General features: G+C 41.7%; 2 protein-coding genes across 4 annotated transcripts in view; both read right to left on the minus strand.

The window, feature by feature from the left end:
- Window positions 1-934: 934 nt before the first annotated feature.
- LOC139768809 (uncharacterized) lies at window positions 935-8,954 on the minus strand. Its single transcript, XM_071699374.1, is given in 9 exon segments — window positions 935-4,513; window positions 4,651-4,833; window positions 4,919-5,050; window positions 5,173-5,330; window positions 5,586-5,703; window positions 6,574-6,612; window positions 7,182-7,317; window positions 7,401-7,603; window positions 8,851-8,954. Coding segments are annotated over 8 exon segments (2,208 nt in total). The 5' UTR covers window positions 7,598-7,603; window positions 8,851-8,954; the 3' UTR covers window positions 935-3,268.
- Window positions 8,955-11,549: 2,595 nt separating this feature from the next.
- Window positions 11,550-25,571, minus strand: part of Pgant9 (polypeptide N-acetylgalactosaminyltransferase 9) — a 189,600-nt gene continuing 175,578 nt past the window's right edge. For 2 of the 3 annotated variants that reach the window (XM_071699375.1, XM_071699376.1), the window contains 3 exons: window positions 19,562-19,672; window positions 14,955-15,083; window positions 11,550-14,639 (listed from right to left, as the gene is read on the minus strand). In XM_071699375.1, the coding sequence (XP_071555476.1) occupies window positions 14,499-14,639; window positions 14,955-15,083; window positions 19,562-19,672 (381 nt within the window). In that variant the 3' untranslated portion in view covers window positions 11,550-14,498. Of the gene's footprint in view, window positions 14,640-14,954; window positions 15,084-18,069; window positions 18,175-19,561; window positions 19,673-25,571 lie in introns of all 3 variants that reach the window. The other variant, XM_071699377.1, reaches the window with a different exon arrangement.

Below are 25,571 nucleotides of genomic sequence, written 5' to 3' on the forward strand. Positions count from 1 at the left end.
GAGTACAAAACATAAATACGCAAGTTTTTCACTCATAATTTTTTGATCGCAGTTTCTGTGTCTTTACAATAAATATTCTAATGAAAAATTAAGTAACAATATGTTCATTTATATTATATCAATAAAAAGCGAGTTTTTGAATGCTAAATCGTAGTCAGACGTCATTTTTTCTTTGTCGTAATACATCTCAAAACAAAGATGGATTATTTTTTGTATTATAAGCACGAGTTGTTTTAAATATCAAATTGGAAAAAAATATTGAAAAGCCGGTATAGAATAATTTCATGCATTTTTATAACAAAATTCAAATATGAATTTTCCCTTGTCGCGCTTGTGATTGGTATTTCGGTGATCAAGCCTCTTCGAAAGGCCGTTAACATCGAGGGGGCAACCTCAATGGCAGATGGCACGATTGATAGATCGGGACGGACTAAATCTCGCGATATCTTACGTCATAAACGTAGCCGCGGGATGCTGGAAGGATAATTATTTGTGATGCGCCTGCCATCTGACGCTCGTAACGAGTCGAGTCGATCGTGGGGAGAACAAGGTCGGCAGAGGCACGGGTGCGAAATGTCATGATAATATTCATCGATCTCTTTGGCGCGTAACACCTTTCGCTATTTATTTGGGATGATTTGTCTGCGATTTATCACCACGTTGACCACTCAGCATTTCCCGCACGGTAGATACCTACGGTAGAGCGAGTAACGTAATCCAGGTGTTGAACGTGCGCGATATTCATATTTATTATTTACGCAAAAAAGAAAGAAAAGGATCAACGTCAAAGTAAAACGCGTACGCGTTGATACTGCCTTTTGTACTCTCGGAGAATTGAATTACCTACCTTTTCCTACCATCTGGTAATAGTGTAATACCTATTACGATCTCTCGCAGACACTTCAAAATTGCGAGGTAAAATGAAGAACCCCGCTTTGACATCACATTTTTCTTTATTTATAGTTGGACTGATTTGGCTACGGTATATCACAGTAAATAGATCGAACTTTTAGGTAGAGTTATACCGATCGCCAGCGAATTAACGGCGTGAACTTTATACATTTCCATAAGACCGTCTGTCTTCCTTCCTTTCTGTTATAGCTTCATCTTCGAACGGAAGAAATGCGCTGTACGCTTTTTCATATAGAATATGTCCTACTCAGGAAGAGGGATATGTATAAAATCAGACGCATAAATGCCATAAATATTACTTAATTAGTAAGGAAAACTTAAACTAAAGTTGCAACGATATTATGTATCTATATATTAAATCGAAAAATTTATTCTTATGTGCATATCATCGCAAAGTAAGAATAAATGGAAGACTAACGGATGCTGTCATAATATAAAATTTGTTAAAATACGCAGTAGCCGAAATAATCGCAAATTGCTAAAGAACTCATTGAATTAACACGTTTACCGTCACTAATTATTCAAACAAGCCGCATAAAACTTTCGGCGCTTAAAAACAGAGACCCAAGCGGAAATCATAGTTGGACGCGCCTGCGCGTCGGTGATAATGAACATGTTAATTAATTTGAACTGATGCTATTTTAAACGAGAAGAAGTAATCTCACGATACTTTATGCCATACTTTATCCATACATTCAGCTCGATCGCACTGATTGATCAATATAATAAGGAGTTCGCGCCGTTTAGGCTGCTCAACGATGCTCAATGTTAATAGTTTTTGTACATACATCTCTTACGTAAAAAACAATAAAAATGTCGCTGCATACAAACAGACAACAGTCCATAGACAAGTAAATATATTCACATTTATAAACATATCTTTAACACATCTACGCAAATAAGCTGCACATGCGACAGTAATAAAACATTATCAGAGGCGACAGCTGCGTTTTTTTAGTTTCACGTTCAGATGTGGCTTGTGTTTTGTGTTTTGATCCATGCGTTAAGTTTTGCTTATAAATTAAACTGCTTCTATGATCTCTACCGGACTTGATATCTAACGTTACTAAGGGACGCGCGCGTGCGTGTCTTAACTTTAGTGCATGTTCTTTATTTGTAACGGACTGAAGTATAACTTATTTTATAGCTGCATGCACATCGATTACACCTCTAGTTAAAAACTACGGCGATAACATTCGTTTCAGAAATTTATCTGGCGAGTATTCAGACTTTTTTTTACTACCCGAACCGTAACTTTACTGCAATCTTTGGGTTTTCTGATAGTTGATGGTGCAACTGAATGGAAAAATAAATTTGTCTTGCGTCGGGTATAATAATGTCCAGGGAAGTGCCTATGGCAAGACATCAGACTCTCCAACAGTCATCTGTTACTGTCAAATCGCCGCCACGTTGCCCAGAAACGATATAGAATATACATTCCGCATCTCTCTTGGCTATAATATAACATCAGATCTGTTTTCAACAAGCGTATATAGTATTTCTCTGATTATCATTATAACCATACACATTTCATAGTAAAAAGTTTAACAATAATGCAATTTCGTTGATTAATAACAAAAATGGTTTAATAAAAATAGTATGTAGATCATAATAGGTAAAATTTATGATAAATTATAAATTATAAAAAATAACAGTTGTACGAGGCAAATTATAGAATAGAGGCTAACAATCATAAAAATGCAAATAATAAATATTACGAGTATATAAGAAATTGCATTTTTAGACGCACGTATTAATTCATGTTAATTATCTGCCCGCAATGGTGCATCCATTTGACTGAACTGTACTGTGTGCCTGTCGAACGAGAAATAGAGAAAGCATGATGAACGAAGCGACGGATGCGTTTTTGTTTACATGCACATATTTACGTTTGCACACATTTTACGTTTAACAAATACGTATTTTCTCTTGCAACAATAACACGAGTACGATTGTCTTCTTCCACGACCATGAACAATCGAGCCTAACGGAATCCTCGGATTTATTATACGTAGAAGTGGCATATCAAGATTACCGAGATTGCTCGATGCACCGTTAAAGCTTTACTTGCGCCGTGGAGAAGCTGATTACATGCACCAATTGACGTTCTGACGCGCGCGTTTCTTGAGCGCGTCGACATTAGAACATTAAAGGAAATGCCGATGCTCTCTCTCTCTTAAGACATTAAATAACCCCGGGATGTGCGGAGCGCAGTGACTATATCTTAATGGCAAAACGCATTGCGTCTCGCATTCACGCGGTATCTTTCAACATGGATGGATAAAGTCGTAGAGCCGTATAGCCGCGAGGTCGCTCGAGACATTCAGACGGAAGCGACGAGGCGAATTATCGGAATTTAGAATATATGCGTTTTGTATAGCCAGACCAGATTCGCGCGACCTTCGTGCCTCAGCACTATCCTAATGTAAAGTCCACCGACCCCCTCGAGCGGCTGGATTTCCGGCTGCTCTTGACGCGGCTGCGGCTGCTGCTGTTGCGATTGCTCAGGCTGCTGCAACTGTGGCTTCTCCTTCCTTCGCTGTGCCTTTTCGTCTTCTTGCTGCGCTGTTATCTCCATCTTTTGCTGTTGCATAAGCGACTCTTGGCGCGACACCTCCGCGAGTTGCGCTTTCTCACCTTGCTTGCGCAGTTTTGCTCGCTCGTTTTTATCCAGCGGTTCTTGCAACTGCTTGCGTTTCTGTTGCTGTTCGTCTGCCTTCTGCAGTTGCAGCTGCTTATCGTCCACTTTTTGCTGTTGCTCTTTCGACGAACGCTTTGTTTCCTCTTTCTTTAGCTGCTCCATTTCCTTTTTCGACCGCGTAATTTGCTGCTGTTCCTCTTTCCCTTTCTCCAGTTTTCCTCGTATTTCATGCTCCAGCTTTTGCTGCAACGGTTTCTCCTCTTGTTCTAGTTTTCGCTGCAACGTTTCCTCATCTCGTTCAAACTTGCGTCGTAGCTGCTCCACCAATTCCGCTTTACGCTGCAACAGCTGTTGTTCTTGTTGAAATTTCCGTTGCTCTCTGTCCTTCTCGATCTTCTGACGGACTTGCTGCTGTAAGTGACCTGGCTCCTTTTGTGGGCTCTTTCTTTGCGGCTGCACATCTTCTCGCTTCTGCTGTTCCTGCGGTTGACGCTGCGGCAGTTGATGCGCCTCCTGCTCCGCATGAGCACTGACATGAACCTGAACTTGAGATTCCTGTTCTTGCTGTTGCTCCTGCTGCTGCTGCTGTTGCTGCGGTCGCTGTCGTTCTTTCTGTTCCCTTTCCTGCGCGATAACATCGTCTGCCGGCGTCGCTCTTTCGTCGGGGCCACAAATATCCTCGGTTCGTCGAGGCTCGTCCGAAACGGCCGCGGTCTGTGCGGCCGTGGCCTGAGGTTAGTTGCTACCATAATTTTGTTTCTGATCCCATCCAGAATTTTGTTTCTGATCCGATTCAGAATTTTGTTTCTGATCCGATCCAACGTCGGAGCCGCTCGAGCTCAAAGTCGTAATACTGCCTCCCGGATACGGATCCAACGACGACTGGACCGACATGCTGCGACCCTGTTTCTTCATTCTGTGGGGAGAGAATCTTCTGGGGTCAACACTGGTTGGGTCTGCCTGCAACAAATTTTTTCATAAAGAAACTGATGGCGCAGTCACACCAAATCGTGTAAGACGTTTCATAATGCAGTTAATTGTGCCAACGGCATTTTTTTTGCGGTTTGAAACGAAATATATGGAAAAGCAACGCGCACCTGATAAGCCAATGCATTCATGATAATCTCCGGTGGCACTAATCCTAACGGATTCACTTCTTGCATCAACACGGTGGCCGGGATTTTGTGAAACTGGATGTACTCGATGAAATTACCAATTACATCTTTCAACGGTGTAAGTTGATTGTTGTCGCAATACTTTTTACTCCACATTAGTGCGGCCTAAAAGTGAGAGAAATTAGTTTGCGGAAATATCGTGTGAGAAAATGTCGAATAAATGTTGTTAACATATTTATGTCAGGCTTACTTGAAATTTCGTAAATTCATCTGCGCGTAGTTCTTCTCTGGCAAGGATCAAGCGGACGACGTGTTGCGGCAGTAATGTGAAGGATCCTAAATTTAGTACTTCATTTCCGTGCTCATCAACGAATTCCAGTACCTTCGCAAAAGAATTCCGCATTAATTTTAGATTAATTAGTTATAAAATTAAGCATTAAAGCTGATATCATAGAGAGAGAGAGAGAGAGAGAGAGCTTCTCTTTCAGTTAGATGCAAATTTACCTTTTGAACCAAAGTTTTTGTGCATTTATACTGAATATAACGCTCTGCTGATGCTAACAAAGCGCAGACCGTATCAACGGTTATACAACATTGAACAAAGCCTGAGCAGGCTCGTTTAAGCTCTTCCAATCCATAATAATCGGCAGCGTTCATTACTCCTGCGGAAAGAAATTATTATCAACTATCGAAATCAAATTTCTTCAATCATTTATTACATTCAAAGATGAAATATCTAATGAGTACATAAAATTATCTTACAAACTTCTTCTTTATATGTGTTTAGATCGTGAAAATATCAGATAAGATATAATGACAGGAAATACTCGTCAGTAATGATTAATTCACGCGGCAAATAATAGACATTCTAATTGGCTTGTTAGAGATATACATGTACTATATAATGAATTGATTACCAAGCAAGGTCCTAGGCTGCAAAGTCACACATCCCGTATGAATGTACTCGATCAGCTGCCGGAAGACATCGGGCTCGAATTCCTCGATAATCAGCGTATGATGCTGATGTGATTGTGGCTACGATACAAAAGTGAAATCTAAATATCTAAACGAGAAAACGGAGATATTCAGATTCAAGCTTAAATGGAATACCCGTGCTAAGCGACTTGCATGGGAATCCAAGTAAAAGACTATAGCGCAATAGTAAATCAAATTCACTAATTATAAGATAAGAAATTATATATTAGACAAGAGAAATATAATATATGGGTATTATAATATTTTTTTAATTAAGTGCAAAATTTTTGCTATTGTGCATCTAACATATTAAATAGAATAAATACTAGTATATTGCCTAACTAATAACCCAGCGAACATATTCAAGCGCTACGTCTGATTATGTAACTTGTCTTTAAGATTTACGTGTTAATATCAATAACTACAACTCGTTCGCTTGGTTGAATTACGTGAATCAATATGACAGCTGAAATAGTGAATACCGTAATCGTGCCAATCTACAACTATAATGGATTTGGCGACTACGAAAGAGAGTATAATTGAATCGATCATGCAGAAGTCCAAATATGGAATTAGCGCACAGTCCAGTCCATAATCGTATGAGTTACATATGTTTGAGTATATACGACTCTCGAGAATCGTTCATCTCTCTTCGACGAGCAAAGGAACAATTAAGATAAAAGAGCGTTTATCCAAGTAAAAAGTCAAGGCAACGAAGAAACATCGACTTGTCAATACACAAATTTCAATAAGTGGTCTCCTACGAGAGCTCCTCTAAATGGTTTCGTGAGGCGTAGTCGCAGTGCAGTGTACAGAAAAAAAAATCAATGAAGAGAAAAAGAGGAGTAATCAATTAGAAACATAGGGGGACAAGATATATGGGATGGAAAACGATTTTGATCTGTATGTAAAATTGTACGTTCAAAGTACCTCTTGGATGGGGGCCAGTTGCTGCGTGAACCCTGACCGCTACACGACACATACAAACGCACACTTACTATTTCTATCCTGATAAAAGTGGTAGATTCGTTTCAGCGACGGCCACGATAAATATGCAACGTATCCCAAAAGGAACGATAACATTGTCGCTTCAACAAAGCGTTTGTATTTCGGCTAACTGAGATAGATATAACTTTCCTACTTCATATATTAATTAACAAAATAATGGAATCCAGTTGCAATAAGTTTCCCTTAAATTAAAATTGCTCGATACAATGTAAGATTGACACGAACGATCGTTGGGCTTTGCATATCGAACGTGTTCGCCTCTTAATCTGAGAAATTGTCCATATCTATTTTATGTATGTGCTATTTACATAATAATTATTGTCTCTTTCTGTCTTGCATTGCAATTAATATATACATCACGCATATATTGACTTGAAGGAAAATTGGAATAGGAGCTGCTATCTGATATCTTCTTCATTGCAATTTGATATATCGTGAATATTGCGCCATACTTATTTTTTTTTTCATTAGTCAATGTAAGATATAAGTTCGTTAGTGATAAATTCTATATTAACTTTTGTGCTAAGTACCTGTTGCGCAGCATTCTGTAAATTCAACAGCGGTTCGGAGCTGCGTTTAAGAAAGAGCCGTATCTTGTTTTCTCGCGCCGGCGGTTCTTTTTTACGTTGCGGGCTCGGAGTTTGATACAGCATTTTATGGAAGACTCTGTAAATTGAAAAAGATAAAAATCTCTATTGTACTCGTGTTTGTCCCATGCGTATTAACTGGAAGATATTTTCTACACAAACTTGCTTCTGGCTGCAAGTACAGCTTTCACAGCGCAAACTGGCTCCCTGGTGTCACCGACGAGGAACGTCACGTCGCAGAGTTCCGGCATACTCGCCAAAAACTTCATGTCCTCGGCCAGGCCGGTTTTATTCTCGAAAGTCGAGTAATCCTCCTCGTCGGTCATCCCAGATCCCGAAGCCTCCGGCATCGGGCCCATGTCTTCCTGTTGTTTATTTCATGTTAAAAATAACGCTGAATAATCATAATTCCATTTTGGAATGTTTTTTCTTGTCTTACTTAACTTCGATTTAATTATCTAATTCCGCTTATATAACGAATATAAAGACTATTCTCACCGCGATAAGTATTAGAGTGTGCAATATATTATTTGCATTTATATATTTGTCATAAAACTGACATAAAAAAATTGCTCAATAAAATTATTATGTACACAAGTAGTGCGCAGGCTTCGATAAAAATATCATGGCCTTTTAATACGCAGTATACAAGGGGATTGAAAAAAAAGCGACGCTCTCATCCATAAACTATTATTATTTAAAAGATAATTTTTGCCCTCCCTCCCCCGCTTTCCTCTATTGTTATGAGGTAATCTATAGTTCCAATACTTTTATTCAAGGCTAACTACGTGCACTATCAACAACTTGAAATAAACACTTCTCTTGGAAATTTTGCTTACGCTGTGGAGTGCAGGCGGTTTTATCGAGGAGAGAAAAATCTGCAAGCTTTGTTGTCGACAAAGCGTTTCTTCACTAAAGGACGTACTTTTCCTTATAACGCGTTTTCTACCTACAATGTAATTAACCTACTTGCTAAATGAAAAATTCGTTATCAAACTTGGAAAAGTAACGCGGATATGCTTCAATTTCACTCATTAATCCTGTCAATAATGCTTCGTACTTAATTACTGCCGTCTATTGTCGTTACTTTTCAAATAACCGAGACAAATAATGAACATTTGTAAGAAACACACGCATGTATAGAAAGAATTATTCAGATCCTGTAACTTCTTTTCAATCTTGTCTTTGTTATACTATAGATACAGAATTTTTTTAGAATTAATTTTTGTATGTTTTAAACGTTTGTTTAAAAATATATGGATATAAGTAACTTATTATATTACTAAAAGAAATATCAGAATTAATTTTTTTTATAAAGAAAGACTTCTTTCCAATAACTTTGATAATTAATTGATTAATTAATTCTCTTACGTTTTGGAATTTTATTAAATCTGCAATAATTGCCAAAAATATTCAAGCGATAAAATATTTAATTCGTGTTCTTCTCGCTTTTAATAATAGCCAGATTATTTGATGTAATAGTCAAATGTTCTAAATAATTATGCACAAGAAGATGTAATTATGTAACAGAAGATGAAAAGAAGAGAATAGCAAAGAGGATTGGAGAGAAGTAAATGGGAAAAAGAGTCTCAATAATGAAACGAAGTGTTACCTGTTGCTTTGATCCCGGAGCCTCTTCGCTTGCCGGGCTGCTTTGGCCCCGAAAAAACACTTTTAACTCTCTTCTTAAATGTCGTCGGAAAAATCGACCGTTCGCTGAATCGAATGCACAAGAGAAAAACGGAAGATTAACTAATGTAAGAATGTAAGAATCGTGGAACACGCATTTGCAAAGACAAATGAGGCAATAAGAGCTGAATTGTCACGCGAAGATTAAACATTTTTTCTCTCTCAATTAATATATACGTAATATATTAATTGAGCACATCACACACAACATAATTTGGCACAAATCGAACGTACAATCACAAATACAGTTGTCAAGAATTCAAATGCAGAATATAGATAAGATGATTATACTTGGCAACGTCAAGCTAACGTGTAAAGTAGAAATTAATGCAAATTGCAAGGCGAAATTTATTAGACACTTTGACCGTAAGGCAAGTACCTAGAGACCCGCGGTAATGAACTCGGGGAGCGATCGACGTCGCGGGATTGATCGCGGTGGTTTCCAGCACGCGTTTCCAACGAAACTGCCCGGACGAACGCCGCCCCTTTTCGCCGCGGAAGAGACTGGTGGTGATTTTGCCGCAGAGAACGACGCGCGTGAAATGTCTGTCCTGGCTGACGTCCTCGTGAAGACTCGAGGGATACCGGACGCGTCGGGGGTTGCTGTCGTGAATGGATATACAGTCGGAGAGAGAGAGCACACAGGGCGAAGGCTCTAGGCGAGCAAAGAGCTGGACAGACCCAGAGCTTCCTGTCGACGAGACGTCGGAAAGGCATCGCGCGGCGCCTGCGTCATATGGGACGTCGACGCCACCCGCTTCTACGCCGGCTCGACCCGGAGGACTTTCCCCCTATCGGACGGGATAGTTTCAAGCGAAACGGATATCCTTGGACCGGGCGATTAAATATCGCTCGAGAGAATTTTTAGTTCGTTTCGAGATGTTGCGTCACATACTTGTACTTTCGTTAATTCATGTCATTAGTCTCAATGTTTCGACAATACACTTTAATAAATTGTGATTAGCGTTCAGAAATTTCAATCTTGGACTTTTTACAGTCTTATATATTACAAAATGTATAATCTTATATTTTGTCTTTTGCTTTAAAACATATGTGACTTTTATCTTGCATTTAGTAACTTTGTTTCTAATTTTTCTGAGGGATAAAAGTTTTCATAATTTATTGAGAAAATGGACAATTTTATAATATAATGGTATAGTTACGTAAAGATTCTAAAACACCTTCAATAAAAAGATTTATTAACTCCCATTGCGCCGTGAAACTTTCAGATGTGATTCTCAAATATCGGTATTTTCAAGATATTGTGTATCACGATATTGTTTCCTTTAATGACCAATCAATAATGCGCGAACAAAAAATGAAGATAATGCGAACTCCACCGTGATGTTTCGGCTCAATCTAGCAATATGGACTGGAATCATTCATGTTGTTGAAAAAGCTTCGTCTCACTTCGAGGCATTCCGCTATCCTTCTCTTCTAATCAATACGACTGGGCACCGCAACAAGTTGCAATGCGGCCGGAAGACGCGAAAAAAACAACCTGGATTTCAATATATATTTATAGCTAGATATTTATAAATATTATTAACTTGATTTAAAATATTGAATGGCATGTAATAAAATTATATATATATTATATATATTATATGAGCAGACTTTATACACACACTCAATAATAATTGCTTTTAAAAATGTAAACGATAATGTAATTACAAGCTTATGCATTTTAATTAATCTGATGTACTTTCCACTTTTCATTATATTTTTTACGTTAACTAAAGAATAAAAATACTCTGAAATTTCTTCACAAAGGGGTAGTTTGCCACAAGTTGATTAATCCTAAAAAAAATTAATTTTCTTCATGAAAAAATTGCAATTTAAAAACAAAAATTAAATCATTTCTGAGCATGTACATTTCTAAAAATGTAATTCGAAACATTCGGGCTTCAAATCGCGCCGGAGCGACCCTCGCAGGACTTTTCCACCCTCGTTGCCCGAGTGGAGTCTCTCGGACAACGACGTGCGCCTCCTGCGACGACGACGACGCTTGCGCGAGAATAACGAGCGATTTCATTCTCGCTCGCGTAGCAGCCCCTCGATAATTGGTAAACGGTTCGATAAATAGGAGCGGCTGGTCGTAATGAGTCGGGAGCTTCATTAGCGGAGAAAATGTTCCCATGTCGGTTGGATCTAAAACATAAAGATACGCGGGTAGCCGCTGCCGCCTCTGTCCTAAAATTGTGCCAGGTCTGGCCGGAACGGCGCGGACGATGCCTCGTCCTGCGATTCCGTCACGAGATTTTTCCGGTGTCATTATTGATCCTTGGCGGGACCGCCGCGCCGTTTACCTTGCCCCTCGAAACAGCGAAACTCGTGGGTGGCTAGAATTGGGTCAGGGCTAAGCGAAAGCGTGTCACGTTCCATTTTCGCGCAGCGTTCTAAGCCCCGTAATAGAGTCCTATTTATACTCTCTCTTTCGAAAATATATCGCTTGGTACATTTGCTTCCATTAGTGCAAAGATATTTCGTCATATACTTGCAGATCACGTATACTCCTGGTATACTACGACAGGGATATTATGACATAATAAAACTTAATTTAGGACATCAAGATTAGAATAGAAAAAAAGCACGGGGCAGGGTATTTTTAAAAACCATTAGTAACATAAAACAACATCGATTTATTCAACACAAATACTTGCACGTTATGATAGAGGTTTGTAGTAATGATATAATAATGATAATAATATTCATATATACACGAAATAAGGCACGTCTGATATTATATTAATTAAATTGTGCGACGAGCGCCGTGCTCAGGGAACATGCGTCTTTCTTCTCCGGCGGTCGCGCGTTAGTCACGTTTATAATTACTATCAATCGTCTTCGTCCCTTACGATATGCAACGTCCTTACCAAATGTAGAAAATGTCGTATATATAATCTGTATAAACGATTCTGTCGATCTGCACTCGCGCTCGCGCGTCTGCTCGCGTCGGACCATTAGGAACGAATCGCGAGGCGGATTCTCGCATTCATGCGAGATTATCCACGACTTGCACAATCACACTCCCTAAGCTATTCAACTGTGTCTCGTGTCTCGCATTGGCAAAACTGCGGCTTCGAGAACCTCGATTAATCCTAAAATGAGAATCGCTAGTTAGTCGTGTCTAATTAAGCACGCACTCGTACGCGGGCCAGCGCTCGCTGCTTTCCCTTTCTCTCTTCCTCTGCGAATTCTTTTCCGCAATTAAACGTATTTAACGCATTCACACGTCCGCGGCTAATTAACCACGCGAAATCGCAAAACCGGTTCGCGTCGTCGCATGAAAATTACAGCCGCGTAAATCCCTCAATTTTTAATACGACTCTTGAACATCTTATTCGGCTGATTTAAAAGAGCTACGTACGCTTTTTCATAATTTCCGTCAAGAAAAAGTTCCATTTGTGATATTTAAATTTCCTTCGCTACATTTCTTCACATATAAAATTTACAATTATATATATATATATAAATGTAACGAAGAGAAAAAAAAGGGAATAAAGTTGTATCGCATGATCAGATTCGTAGAAGAATTAATGATAATACGAGTCAGTGCTTTTACAATTATCAATTTCACTTTTTCATTACGCATTTCTGCACATAGCGGTATTTATGATTTTGTTGGCACGCAAAAATCATTTTGAAATATAAATATCTAAAGAATTTCAATAAAATTATTAAACCACATGCCCCTAATTTTAAATTAGACCTTTCTCAGGCGAACACGTTATAAATTTTTAAACACGTAACTAACAGGTAAAGATTCGTTAATGTATTTTAGATTTAAACCTTATTTTTATACGAAGACTGTATTATTCGCGTCGATTCTTAATCGCGCTCGTATAGTGATATGTAGCTAAAATTATAAGAAACGATTCGTGTTTCCTTATAAAAGTGTACTTTTCACGACGTATCCGCTAGCAAATTTACACGGTCAAATTAATCGCTGATTCACGATCGCGAGTCGTTCGCAGCTGTCGAAAGCGAAGATGATCAATAACTCATACATGTTTACACACTTAGTAACACTCTCTTAGATCTACTTAGGCGGTACTTACGTTCTCTGAACTGGCATCAAGATATTGTATCTTACACGAATGTATTATACAAATAGAATCAAACAATTCGTCTCTGGAATGTTTTTGCCGCTCTTTTCCTCTGCGCGTCCCTAATTAAACCTACGCGAGTTATCTAAATTAAAAACTAAAAAGAAAATATATTCTCTTTTTGTTACGCGAAACGTCGCCGTCTTCGTCTCGGCGAGTCTGGAATGTAGAATTTATCTCCGAAGAGACAGCAAGAGACTATAAGCGATTGACAAATGCCATCGCGGATAATCGAATCGTCGATTAGGGATACGACGTTTGACGATTTCTTTAACGTGAGGAATGTGACGCTGGTGATTGATTGAAATTATTGCATTCGTCTTCGAAATACTTCTCGAATACCGAGAGATGCGTGATTAAGAATAACTTGAAAGTAAACCATCTCTGATGGTTATAAGATGCATGCTATCTTGTGAGCCGTTGCGTGAGAACAATGCAAATTATTCAAACGCAATTTGCGTTAAGGGAGTTATAATTCTCCTCGCGTTTTTCCCTCGAACTCGCACATGGCACTCCAAGAGTTAGCAGAAGGGTTACGACTGCGCGGATATCGTCTAATACGATCTCCCGAAATCATTCGGTACACGCAACTACATGTTTTCATTAACGGCGGTGCGTGTTCGTCATTTTAACTGCACCGGAGTTCGTCCCCGGTTACAGCGACCTTAGGATGGGAGTATTTTAAATTTGGCACTTGACCTTCCTAAAGGATAAGCTACGCTCAGACTCGTCGAAGACATTCTGCGGTTCGTTCTCGAAAATTGCCGGCGCCGTAACACAGAGGGAGAAAGAAAAATAATTCGCTATTCGTTATTCAGACGAATAATCGACGATTCGCCCGCAAGGATCGACACGACGCGTCGTTCCTGTGATAGCATCGAGCATCCCGCTTCCCCTTTGATCCTCGTGGAAGCGCAAATGATCAGCGAACGAAAGTGACGATCGAGAGCTAATTCGATGGTCGATACGATCACGTTCGTCCACGACCACGTCCGGGCCAATCTCTCGTAATACTCTTAATACTTAGGGCTACAACATCCCAGGCAACAACTCAAATCATAATCGGTTCGAGTGGTGCTCGGAACTTATTCTAATTAAATGCAATTTCTCGAGTACAAAATTTTCTAAGTATATTATTCTCGCAAATATTCCGTTGCGTCGATCAATCTTCCGCTTTGTATTATACACTTCGAGCTCGCCGATAAGAGGTCGACGGACCCTTTCGTCCTTGACAGTCGTTTCCCGACGAATATCGAGGAAACGCGTGGAGTTGTGAGTCGGTCCACCAAGCGATCCCGAACGGTTCCGCAGGAATCATTTTTGCGATTTCTTGCGGAATCCGCGGGATTTATCTGCCAAAGCGGGTCTTGGCGATCGAGTACCGTTTCCCTGGCAGCCAAGATCCGCCGCGCTCGGAACCGTGACCGCGATTGTGCGAATGACGACGCGAGAAGGCGCGGTATCACAGCTTCGATGGGTCATAATTCTCGAAGGACCATCTCTGTCGCGGGGCATTGGTCGAGCATTCCTCCATCACCAGTTGCTGCTTGTTCTCCGTGATCGCCAGACACTTGTCGCTGCTACCGTGCCTGATATGATTAGTCTGGAAACAAAAGAACGAGGCGACTTGAGTTTCTCTTCGAAGAGCAATTTAAGGCCGGTATTTCACAGTCAGATTTTATATATACGATCGTCTTGAGTTTATCTTTAGATACGCCAATGCCAATGAAACGAGTTATACGGCATCTAAAGATAAACTCGAGACGATTTTAAAATATAAGATCTGACTACATGAATACCGTCCTAAATCAAGGATCAAGGATTAACTTTATAAACTATTTGCTAGCTGAATTATTCGATTTAATCTTGAGAATTGCTCATGGATTAGCAAGAGAATGTTTCGAGGACGATTCATCACCTGAGGATTGTAGATCCATTGTTGATTCCCTTTACTTCCGTGGCAAGGATAGAGAATAACGTCGCTGCCGCTGTAGTCCAGGCACGACTCGTCTCGGCGGATTTCGCCCGTCTTGCTGAGCATCCAGTACTGCGACAAACGATCTCGATTAATATCTCCTAGGAATCACGGACTTGTTTGCGGCCAACGCGCGATTCTGACAGGCGCCATTACGAAAAAAAAAAATTTGCACAAACGATCGGTCGAAAAAAGAGAGAATTTAATAAAATTCATATTAACACACGGGGATATTTCGTTATTGCAAAAATGTAAAAAAACTCGAATCGAAAGGTAGTTAATATGTATAAATTCCTCTCGATGTGTTTCACAAAGCACTCGCGCCCGTATTATCGCAATCCGCCGCCGAAACAAATGATATTCGCGAAATCGGGAATATCGGCGAAACGTAAATCGCGGCAAATGCAAAAACGTAAAATCGTTCGATCCGCACGTTTAATCTGTCGCATTGCGTGCTCGCGGCATGTGAAAATAAGCGTGACGTATCGGTGTGTATTATCGTGAGCGCGGTGACCGCGGACGCGGACGCGAATTTTCGCGTTACAGGACCGGCCTCCCCGATCGATTGCACGCGCCGCTTGTAAAATAACTTTGTCCCGCGGGCGATCGTGTAACATGATCGAGCGCGTGCGACCAACAGTTATTTACCGCGGCGATGCGCCGGTCCGCACGAAGGCGAACACGCGCGGCGGAGGCGCGTCAAAGCGATCCGGTGTGCGCGTAATGAGCGCCGGTCGACCGATAATTGAATCCGATGGCCCTCGAAATTGCGCTTATCTGACCGGACGCCACGCCGCGCCGCGCCGCGCCGGTCGTTGCTGTTTGCGCAATTCCAGCTGCCTAGAGTGGCGAACCCGCGTGTGTCGCCCATAAAATCCCACCCCAGACAGCGCCAGGTCCAAAATCGAAATATAATCTTTAAGACATCTTTAAGACGCCTTATGTCCTGATTTTGGACATGCGTGCTGTCTAGGACGGAAACTCGACGTACTGATCGCCGAAGCGAGATTCAGAAACGCGAATCCGTGCCGGCGTCCGTTGAAGCCGCGAGAGTTCATTTCAGGGAAAATGTTTAGAAAAAAAACACAAGAGACGGATGGATAACGCGATAGATGAACGGCGCGAGTGCTTGCTCTGGATTTGCATGCATTCGCGCGGTCATAATTATCACTAATTTAATACGGCGAGCGGGCGCGGAATTGGGACTGCGGCTGTCAGAACCTGTCCGGTCGACAATATAGTTGTTTTGAAGTGCTTTACAAGTATAATTAGGGGATAGTGGGTATACGGGGGATAACGAGAAGCAAGCATTCACCGCACACATGTATCATCAAGCATCGTTAGCCATGGACGACCCGCGTTCCATTCTGCCTGAAACTCTCACTCAAATCAGAGTATATTGTGTCGCGCTGTCTGAAGTATAATACAAGGGTGTTACGTGTTATCTGACGCGCATCGCTTTGTTATATCTCGCATGCTTGTCCGTAGAGTGTAACCGCGTTGCTTCTTGCACGATGTAGAAAAAAAAAGAGACCAAGATTCGGGAATCACCGACGGCGATTGAGATGAAGCCACGCGAGGAACGCGTTTATCGGTGCACGTTATGTACAGCTTCGTACGATTACAGCGTGACATGACGCGACGTTTATATGATGATCTCCGAGCATGATGATAATTCTATGTATACAGCAGAGAGAGAGAGATAGCGAGGGTCCCAGGCATACGCATTGTAGTGTCCCTGTAAACCGACCAGCCGGCGACCGCAACGGCTATCTCTCGCGTTGCACTCGCCTTCCATCCGATGATACGATTATTCATCTTCCATCATCCGCGATCACCGACTGCGATCCCGAATTCACCGATGCGCGGTATCCCCGGCGCTGCGTCTCTACCCCCCGCCCCCCATGATCGCGACTTTATCAGTGTCACGCGGGCGATGACCGAAAGCGTAATTGCCGTGAAACCGCGGCTTAATTGCGAGGGCAAACAGCTAAATTAAAGCGGCGCTTTACCGGGCTAAGCAAGCACCGCCCGACTGATTGTGTTTTTGGTTGTAACCGGTCGCCACGGTTGTTAAACGCCGGCATTTCGGTATTTGGCGCGTCCGTGCGCGTTGTTTGTACGCGAAAGACAGGAAAACGCACGTGTGTGTGGACGCGCGCTCCGGGTTCGTGTGGGGCTTTAATAACAGACTAGGCAATCGACCGAATGAGTGCAAGAAACAAGATAAAGCGCGGATTTACACGGTACGCTCGAGTTCTGTCGAGTGGCGAGCGTAAGCTCGCTAATAAATGAACGGAGGTCGCTGATGAAATTGCCGCCGTTGTTTTCCGCGCGTGTAATCGCTGCATTGTCATCGACGTGGGTAAAAGAGATGCAAAAAAGACGCTGGACGGTTATATCTTTATTCGTGTGCCACATCTATTTGCGTCATTTTATCGAACCAATTACCAAGTTTTCGTCTGGAGAGTTAAAATTGTACGATAAAATGTAATGTACAAAAGATAAAAGTTTACATTGTGAAAAGATAAAAAAAAATGGATAGAAATGGATAAAAATGTTTAATGTGCATGCGTTTAGGATATTTGCACCTAGATGCTCTCACTCTTGTTCGTGGGAGTTACGGGGAGCCCAAATCGGTGATTAAAATCTAAGCCTACTATATCAATGTGAGAAGTGATGATAACACAGTAAGAAACCGTGCCAAAAGGCAGCAATTGGGGTCATCTCACAGAAGGGGCAGTAGAGACATGGATTGATGAGCACCTGCACCAGATTAGCGACGCCACTAATCGCGGTCGAAACGCAGGGCGATTAGTGCCGAGTTAGCGTGCACGCGAGCGCACATGCGTTCCAAGGATCAGCTTTTACAAGTCGCGTAGATTTACGACCCCGTAACCAGATATTAGATCAAAGATACGCCTGTCACCCATCTGTCGAACGATTAGGAAAGCCCTCGAAAGATTTCATACGTATGACTGCCCATTAGTTGAACGATTTACAATTGTTTTTAGTTATAAAAAGTTGTTGAAAATTCGATCAGGCTTCGCGGATGTACCTGATTGCCGCCTTGAAGGTGACAGGGATACAAGCCCACCGGCTGATGCAGGTCTTCGGTTTTCCCTGATGAATCTATACACATTCTGCTAGCGATTTGCCGTATCTGCGTTAGAATTCAAGAGAAATGTACACGGTTACTCTCGGTAGGCAGGTGAAAGACTCGCCGTCGCGTCGCTCGTCCAACGGCATTTCGTGCGAGAGCGCACGATTTTATCTTTCTTCGCCGTCTATTCGAGAATATCCAAGCAGCCGGAAGCGCGAACACACATGGCATGGCACGAGCGCGAGTACGATTAGGCACTCGGTCGTCATTGGGGAAACGATAACGGGTAGATATCACCGATGAGACGGAAACTCGATTTTCTAGTAATTTGGTATGTAGCTTCGATTAGCTTTGCAGTGGAATTACGGGACGCACATTTCGAAATGAACGATCCATGTACGTTGTTTATTCACGCAGGATTATACGATAATAATTAGGCTAAATACCGGCGGTCCGCAGCGACTAACAAGCGCTGTCGCTGTAATGTGGCCGAAGGCCAAAACGGTCGCTCTTTATATAGGACAATCGTAAATTTTACAGAAATAAATAGCTTTTAATAAACAAGTAAAAGCAAATGGGATGAATTAAACAATATACTGTAGAAGAAACCCATTTTTATTAGCACGTAGTATAAAAGGAATATATATATATATATATATTATATATATATACACACTAACATATATGAACTTAAAAAAAGCAACAATTCGTCTAGTTGCATCAGTCGACATATATTAATTGCTCCTTCGAAGAATTTTAGCTCTCTCATAGCTGAGATCTTCTGAATATTCATATATCACTGAGCTATGCAATCAGCTAAATTTTCAATCTTTTTATCAGATAAATTTAGAAATGTACTTTTTTTTTGCATATGCTAACAAAAATAACAGACCTTTTAGAGTAATATTTGATTCATTTCATTCCGTCCATTTGCCAACAAAATAAAAGCTATCTATAATAGTTTAGCAATTTTCCGATTGTCATCTTGTACCTATATCGAGCGGGATATGTTGCAAATATAGATAATTGGTCGTTCACACCGCATTAAATTCTGTGCTACTTAATTTCTTGATTTATGCTTTATAATTCAATTTATAAATCGTATTAACCGAAATTTGATTACTTACAAAATCTGCTATTTCTATCGCGTATATTAATTTTGACACCGCGATGTAATAAAGCACGCTACTCTGCAGTGAATATACTCCCGTAGCAAGCATTCGATGTCTCGAAATATAGAGTCAAACACGTAGTTCCAAACGCCAGCGACAGCGAGGAGAACTTTGAAGCCGAACGTAAAAATCAAACCAAATTCAACAAAAATCGTGTTTCTGTTTTCAACTTTGAGCACGTACAACAGTTTCACACATCAAGCACGAACAGGCGTTTTCACAGGACAATGTGTTTTGTGGTCAAGGAAATTTTTCGGGGCGGATGTCTATTGTACCTGATTTCCACCCTGTCGATGACAGGGATATAGTCCACATGGTTTGTGCAAATCGGCCTTGCGAGCGGGCGAGTCCAGACAGGTGTTGCCGCCCTCGCCGAGATTTCGGACCTGTTTGTTGTTAGTAATTTTTTCGGACATTAGCGTGTATCCATTGCACCGTTAGTAATACCCAAGAATATATGTACATATTAATAAACAGATTACTGAGAAAAGAAACAACGTCAGCGGCGTGGCATTTGGACATTTCTGTTTCACATTATCATTTCCTTTCGACTTGACATTTCATCACGGAACTTTGGAATAAAGATGGTAAATTATTCCCGTTCAAATTAATTAAACGCGAATGAGTATTCAGTTCGAAATGTCAATGCAAAGTCGCTGACGCTCCGTTCTATTTTAAGATCAAAGTACATGAAAATACACAAGATGACATCGCCTTTGTACCTGTAAGATAATATAATTGGATTAATAATCTAAATATAATAATAGAGATTGTGATTTATGAATCGTGCACCTCTGGTAACGAGATTCGTTGATTTGACCTCTCGCGAGAATTCTGAAACAGAGTATGAAAAGGCGAAAAAGTTACGCCCCTCGTTGCACAATGATTCTTTTTTTTTTATGCACAGATTCTGCGGCATGCCTGGAAAAGCGGGGACCGCACAGACCGCGGATTGCGTTCTCCATTTTTCAAATAGACGGAAACAAATTGAAAATGAGGTCTGCTCGTATTTCGTTCGGTCCGACGCGTGTGTTCGCGACCGAACCATACGGCGTACGTGTTTGCATGTGTGCACGTGCACGTGCATGTGTGTGTGTGTGTGTGTGTGTGTTGGGTGTTTGGAAATGTATGTACGTATGTACGTATATGCGCACATGTGCCTGCGTATAACAGCAGGTGCATTCAGTTACGGCGCTCGGTCAGCAGTCCTGATTTCGCTGCATGCAAGAATTCTGTGGTCGTTGCAGTTTCAACGTGAACATCTTTATTCCCTCCCTTCCCCCTTCCCTTTTCCGCCCCTACCCTGTACCCTCGTCTTCATCCTCGTAGGAGTCGTCCTCGTTGTCGGCGTCCGACTCGTCGGCCGACTGGAATAAAAACTCGTGATTTATAACCTCGGTATCCTGGAGGTCGATAAAATTTCCAAAGCTCCTGCTCCGCCGGCATTATTAAAGGCGCGGCTCGAAGGCTCTTAGTGAACTCGATGAGAAATGTGATCTAGTATTTAGACAACTTTACGATCCGAACTCGGACGAGTTGGAGAGTCGGTGTAATATAATACCACCGGAGGAGTCACGTATTTCGGACATTTTCTGAATTTCATACCTCGTTATTCTATAATCCGAAAAGAAGAACGCGTCCTCCTTCATTTTTACTCCGGTAAATCCTACCTTCATCCATACGTGAGGAAAAAAAAAATCTTACTGACGTTAACAACGATTTTTCAAGAATATTTCCAGGAAGATTTTACGAGCGCTGCGTGCAGAGATATATTATGAATGCCTTATTAAAAATCATATCGCGGGATATGGGATCGATGCGAGATTGCAAGGGTTAACAAAACCGCGGCGACCGCGTCGCCTTTTTTATTATTCCACGCGGTTTTGCATAGGAAATCCATGCAGTTCGTGTAGAACGCGCGCTCAAAAATCGCGGTATACCCCCCGGAGAAATATATACAGTCCTCCCCGTGCACGTACGTAGAAACACGTGCACATTCGAAATTATTCACGTCGTGTACGATTTCTGGACCGTCGTAGAGCCGTGTGAACTATAAATCCAGTCATCCCTCTTCCTCCCGTACGATAGGGAGGCCGAGCGTGATTTAGCCGGTTGTCCGGGAGCAAATAAAAAGTAAAGAGGCGAGAGGAAGACACACGGTAAAGAACGACAAAGGTGAGAAATCCGGACGAAGGACAGCATGAGAACATAAGTTTCGTCCCGACGTACGGACGGAATTGTTGTTTTGTGTTGCAGTACGTCGATGAAGTCTGAAATCCTCATCGCACACAGATTGCGAAACTGTCGATGGTATTTCGATGGCGTTAACGAAAACGGCGATAGCGCAGTAAAAAATACGAATTCCGAAATTCTTGCTTTAAAAAACCTACAGAATTTTTTAAATAAACCGAATTATTTTGCTCGAGATATGTGCATTATTCAGAAATGCTGGTTCTACGCAGCACGAGTATTGATTACTTGGTAGCGTTACAAGTAAGTTCTGATATAATTTTCTGGCATCTTAGTACATCAAAATTTCAGAAATTACCGAAAATCCTGGGACTTAAAAATTCATATCAGATTAATAATAGGTAATTAAATGATTCAGGCGAATCGAGTGACTGCATGATCTATTCAAGTCTGTGAATGATCTATTCAAGTCTGTCTGCGTGATGAAATAAAGATAGTGATGAGGGCTGCTATCTATAATTGTACGGGAAAATGAGCTTACGTGCGAATGCGTGCTCCTTATTTTCCGAACAACGCGTGCCGACGGTCTCGACAATAACGTAGCCTAGGAGAGCCTAGGAGAACGAATGGTTGCGTGCGGATAATCCGGGATCGGCAAAAACGATTCGGCTCCACCGACACGCCGTGCAACTTAAGCGGCGAAATTGTTATTTCGTGTGTGGCACGAACCGCATTCCAAAGTGCGCGGCCGCGTAAATGCTACTTCGCGAAAATGCGCGCCCATCCTTTATACATTCCTCCTTTTTCCGTCGCTTTTTTCCGACGATGCTTCCTTTTAGTTTCCCTATTCCCGCCCACTCGTGAATACCGGTGTCAGTGCACTTGGACAGAGAAAGAAAAGGAGGGAGGGGGGTGGGGTGAAAAAAGAAAAGAAAACCAAAAAGAGTGAAATGCATTCCTTGCCTTATCCCGGGGAAAACGTGAGTGGATCGCAGCAAACGACAAGGCAGGCATTGGGCGGTATAGGACGAAGTAAAAAACGGCGGGGAAGGAGGAAAGATTGGTCGATAGTATCCGAGCTCCCCGAACTATTTCGGATTCCGTTGCTTTTTATTATCATGTTCGATCGGAATATTGCCTTCGCGCGGCAGAACGCGTGTACATACCGTGTGTCATGTCAGCAACACCGTGAAATTGTGATTCGAGAGGAGCGTGGTGTGCCATGACCAGCGGCTTTTGTCTCGCGAACAACGCGACGGAGTGCCACAATTTGTGCGCGTGAATACATGCGTGCGAAACACTACGCGGAGCATATATCTCAATGCCGTTCTGTCCTTCTCAACAAACACATCGTGCGCGAAATGAAACGTAATGAAATACAGGAATGCGTAAATCCGGGCTCTTAATCCTCGATAAAACATGTTATATTGAAAATTATAGCGAGGGAAAGTAATAAATCACATAACCGGTTTTTATTTTACGTATTATATAATTTTCGTAAGCAAAACCAAGAATTTTATGTCAAATTGCACTCCATTTTTTCAAATAAGAGAAGTAGAGGAATGGAAATCTAATAAGCTAAATCTGCTAAATCATTTTTTAAACATTATCTTCTTTTATAAAAATGTACCAAGTATAAATATAGAGTATAAAGACGTATCAAAACAAGTCAGTTGAAATGTCACTTTTCTGAATATTCTTGGAGAGTTATGCACGTGTGTGCATGATATGATATTTAAGATATTTTAATTTTAATTTTAATTTTATTTTTTTATAGAATGAAATACATATTTCATTCTATAAAAATAAAAATTAAATATATTCTCACGTTTGTATACAAGAGCTAATATTTGCTCGAATTTGTAGTTGTCAATAAACTGATCATTTCGCGAATTATGTATTCTGTGTAAATCCTTGTCTATCAAAGCCTATCGAACAAAGTATTTGTCACCGGACGACATATGTTAGTAGCTTTAGGTAAACTACTGTTTTAGCTTTTATTAAAAGCTAAAATATTCCCTGGATAAGGAAGTAACGAAACGCGCGCTCGAAACTTACCCAGAATTTCCGGTACAGCGAACTTTAGTGCGCCCGGTTATCTTGTACGGCGCGCGCGGAGATAGACGCGGAGGACGAAGATGATCCTGATACGAGAAATTCAAGTGAAGTGTGAAGATAACGAGACGGGCCCGAGACTGTGCACGGGTGTGAAAAAGAGACGGCCGGGGTGAGAAAGAGCGCGCGCGGAGGGTAGACAGAGATAAATGAGAGTAAGGGGGATGGGCACGAGCACGAAATATTTGAGTCGCGTGACACTGTGACGCCTGTAATGCAAGCCGAGGTTTAACCCCGGCCGGGGAACCCGACTACGATTCTCTACACGGCCACGGGGTTGAAAATGGGCGGGGATGGATGATAGAATGCATTATTCAATGCGATTAATCGACGACATAACCGAATGTCGTATCAGGAAACGCAACGAAATATCTGTGTGCAACGGAATGTTAAAGTAATATATGAATACGTATACATGCATGTACATATATAACATACACACATACATAGTAACGTAAATAAGGAGAGAAATGATCAGAGTTATATAATCGATTTAACGAAACTGGACTTTATAACGGCAAGAATGACTAACGCATTGTTCAGTCATAAACGATATATCATCGCGTAGGTAAATAAGTTAAAATCTCACATTTTTGCTGAGATCCTGAAGTGACATGTCCTACTTGAGGTCCGCATTTTCTCCGAGTAAAAACTTGAAGGGGAAAAAAGGCTTTGTGCTACAAGCGTTTTACTTTCTTCGCGACTGCGTTGAACATTGTGTTAAACACCGGTGCACCGGTTGCCGGGTTAATGCACTGTTGGCTTATGATAAAATTAAAGGAACAAAAGGAAATTGGGAGGAAAGTGAGAGAGGAAGAATGATGAAGTATGAAATATTCGTGTCGCGTGACGCTGCAATTTATCCGTCGGTGCAACGTCGTTAATACCGGTGCCTACGTACCGTGACTTTGTCACGGAGCGGCACGCTGCATGTGAAGAGAGTAACGTGTAACGATCCGCGCGGAAACGCAAGGTACACAAGCCGAGAAGGCGGATTTATCCCCCGACAACGTTCGCAATCATTTCGCAATTACGAATGCAGCGGAACAGCGAAGTGACACGGGCTGGCTAACGCGATGAAAATAAATTGTGAAATAACTAACAGTCTGCGCCCCTCCCCCCCCCCCCACCGAATCGCGTACATATCGAAACGAATTGATTAATAAAACACGTCAACAATATCGGCGGCGACGAGACGCCGATAAAAGATTGATTAAATGCGCGAAAGCGATTACTGGGGCTGGAAACAGCCGTGTGAATAAATCACACGTGGATAAATGGCGTGGATATCGCGAATAAATTTCTATATCTACGACGAGACGAGATCGATTATCCGATAATAAATAAATTGTATAAATTTTCGCCAGCATTAAATCTAATAAAATAACGAAGAACTTCGGTGTCCTATCCTCTCCGTTCTCTCCACATATCTCGCGACCGAACAATTACCTGTACTTCTGTAACGGCGACAATATCGCCATGGGCAGCCCCGACGAGATCCGACCGTCGTTCCGCAATTACGGATGCACCAAGACGGAATACAGCGAAAGGAGGAAGAGGAGGACGAGGAAGCGGGGAAGGAGAGGGAGGGACAACACGACGGAAATAAATCTCCGCGTGATTGATCGTTCGCCATGAATCGCGCGCCCGTGCGATATTAATGCACTATCAGTCGTGACGGGTTCGCGCGGATGGCTCGCGTGTACCGCACGTGTAGCTTTGACGAGTCTGTCGCTCGTCGCCTCCGCCCGATATTTATGCGCTCGTTTTTTCGCAGCGAAACGAGGGTTACGAAAAAAAAGAGCAGCCAGCTCCGCCTGAAATTTCACGCGCGTCGGGATATAACCGCGCGTTTGCTACTGCGTTTCCCATTTCTTCTTCTTCATTCGTTCGTTCGTTCTCTTGCTCCACTTTCCTAGTGTGTCGATGAGTCCGGGAAAATGAAGCACGACAGCCGGCACCATCGTGAAACCTGGCGTA

Source organism: Temnothorax nylanderi, unplaced genomic scaffold (genome assembly GCF_030848795.1).
Source record: "Temnothorax nylanderi isolate EJ_2023f unplaced genomic scaffold, tnyl_v1.0 TNYL_tig0018_pilon, whole genome shotgun sequence".
In the NCBI taxonomy this organism is placed as follows: domain Eukaryota; kingdom Metazoa; phylum Arthropoda; class Insecta; order Hymenoptera; family Formicidae; genus Temnothorax; species Temnothorax nylanderi.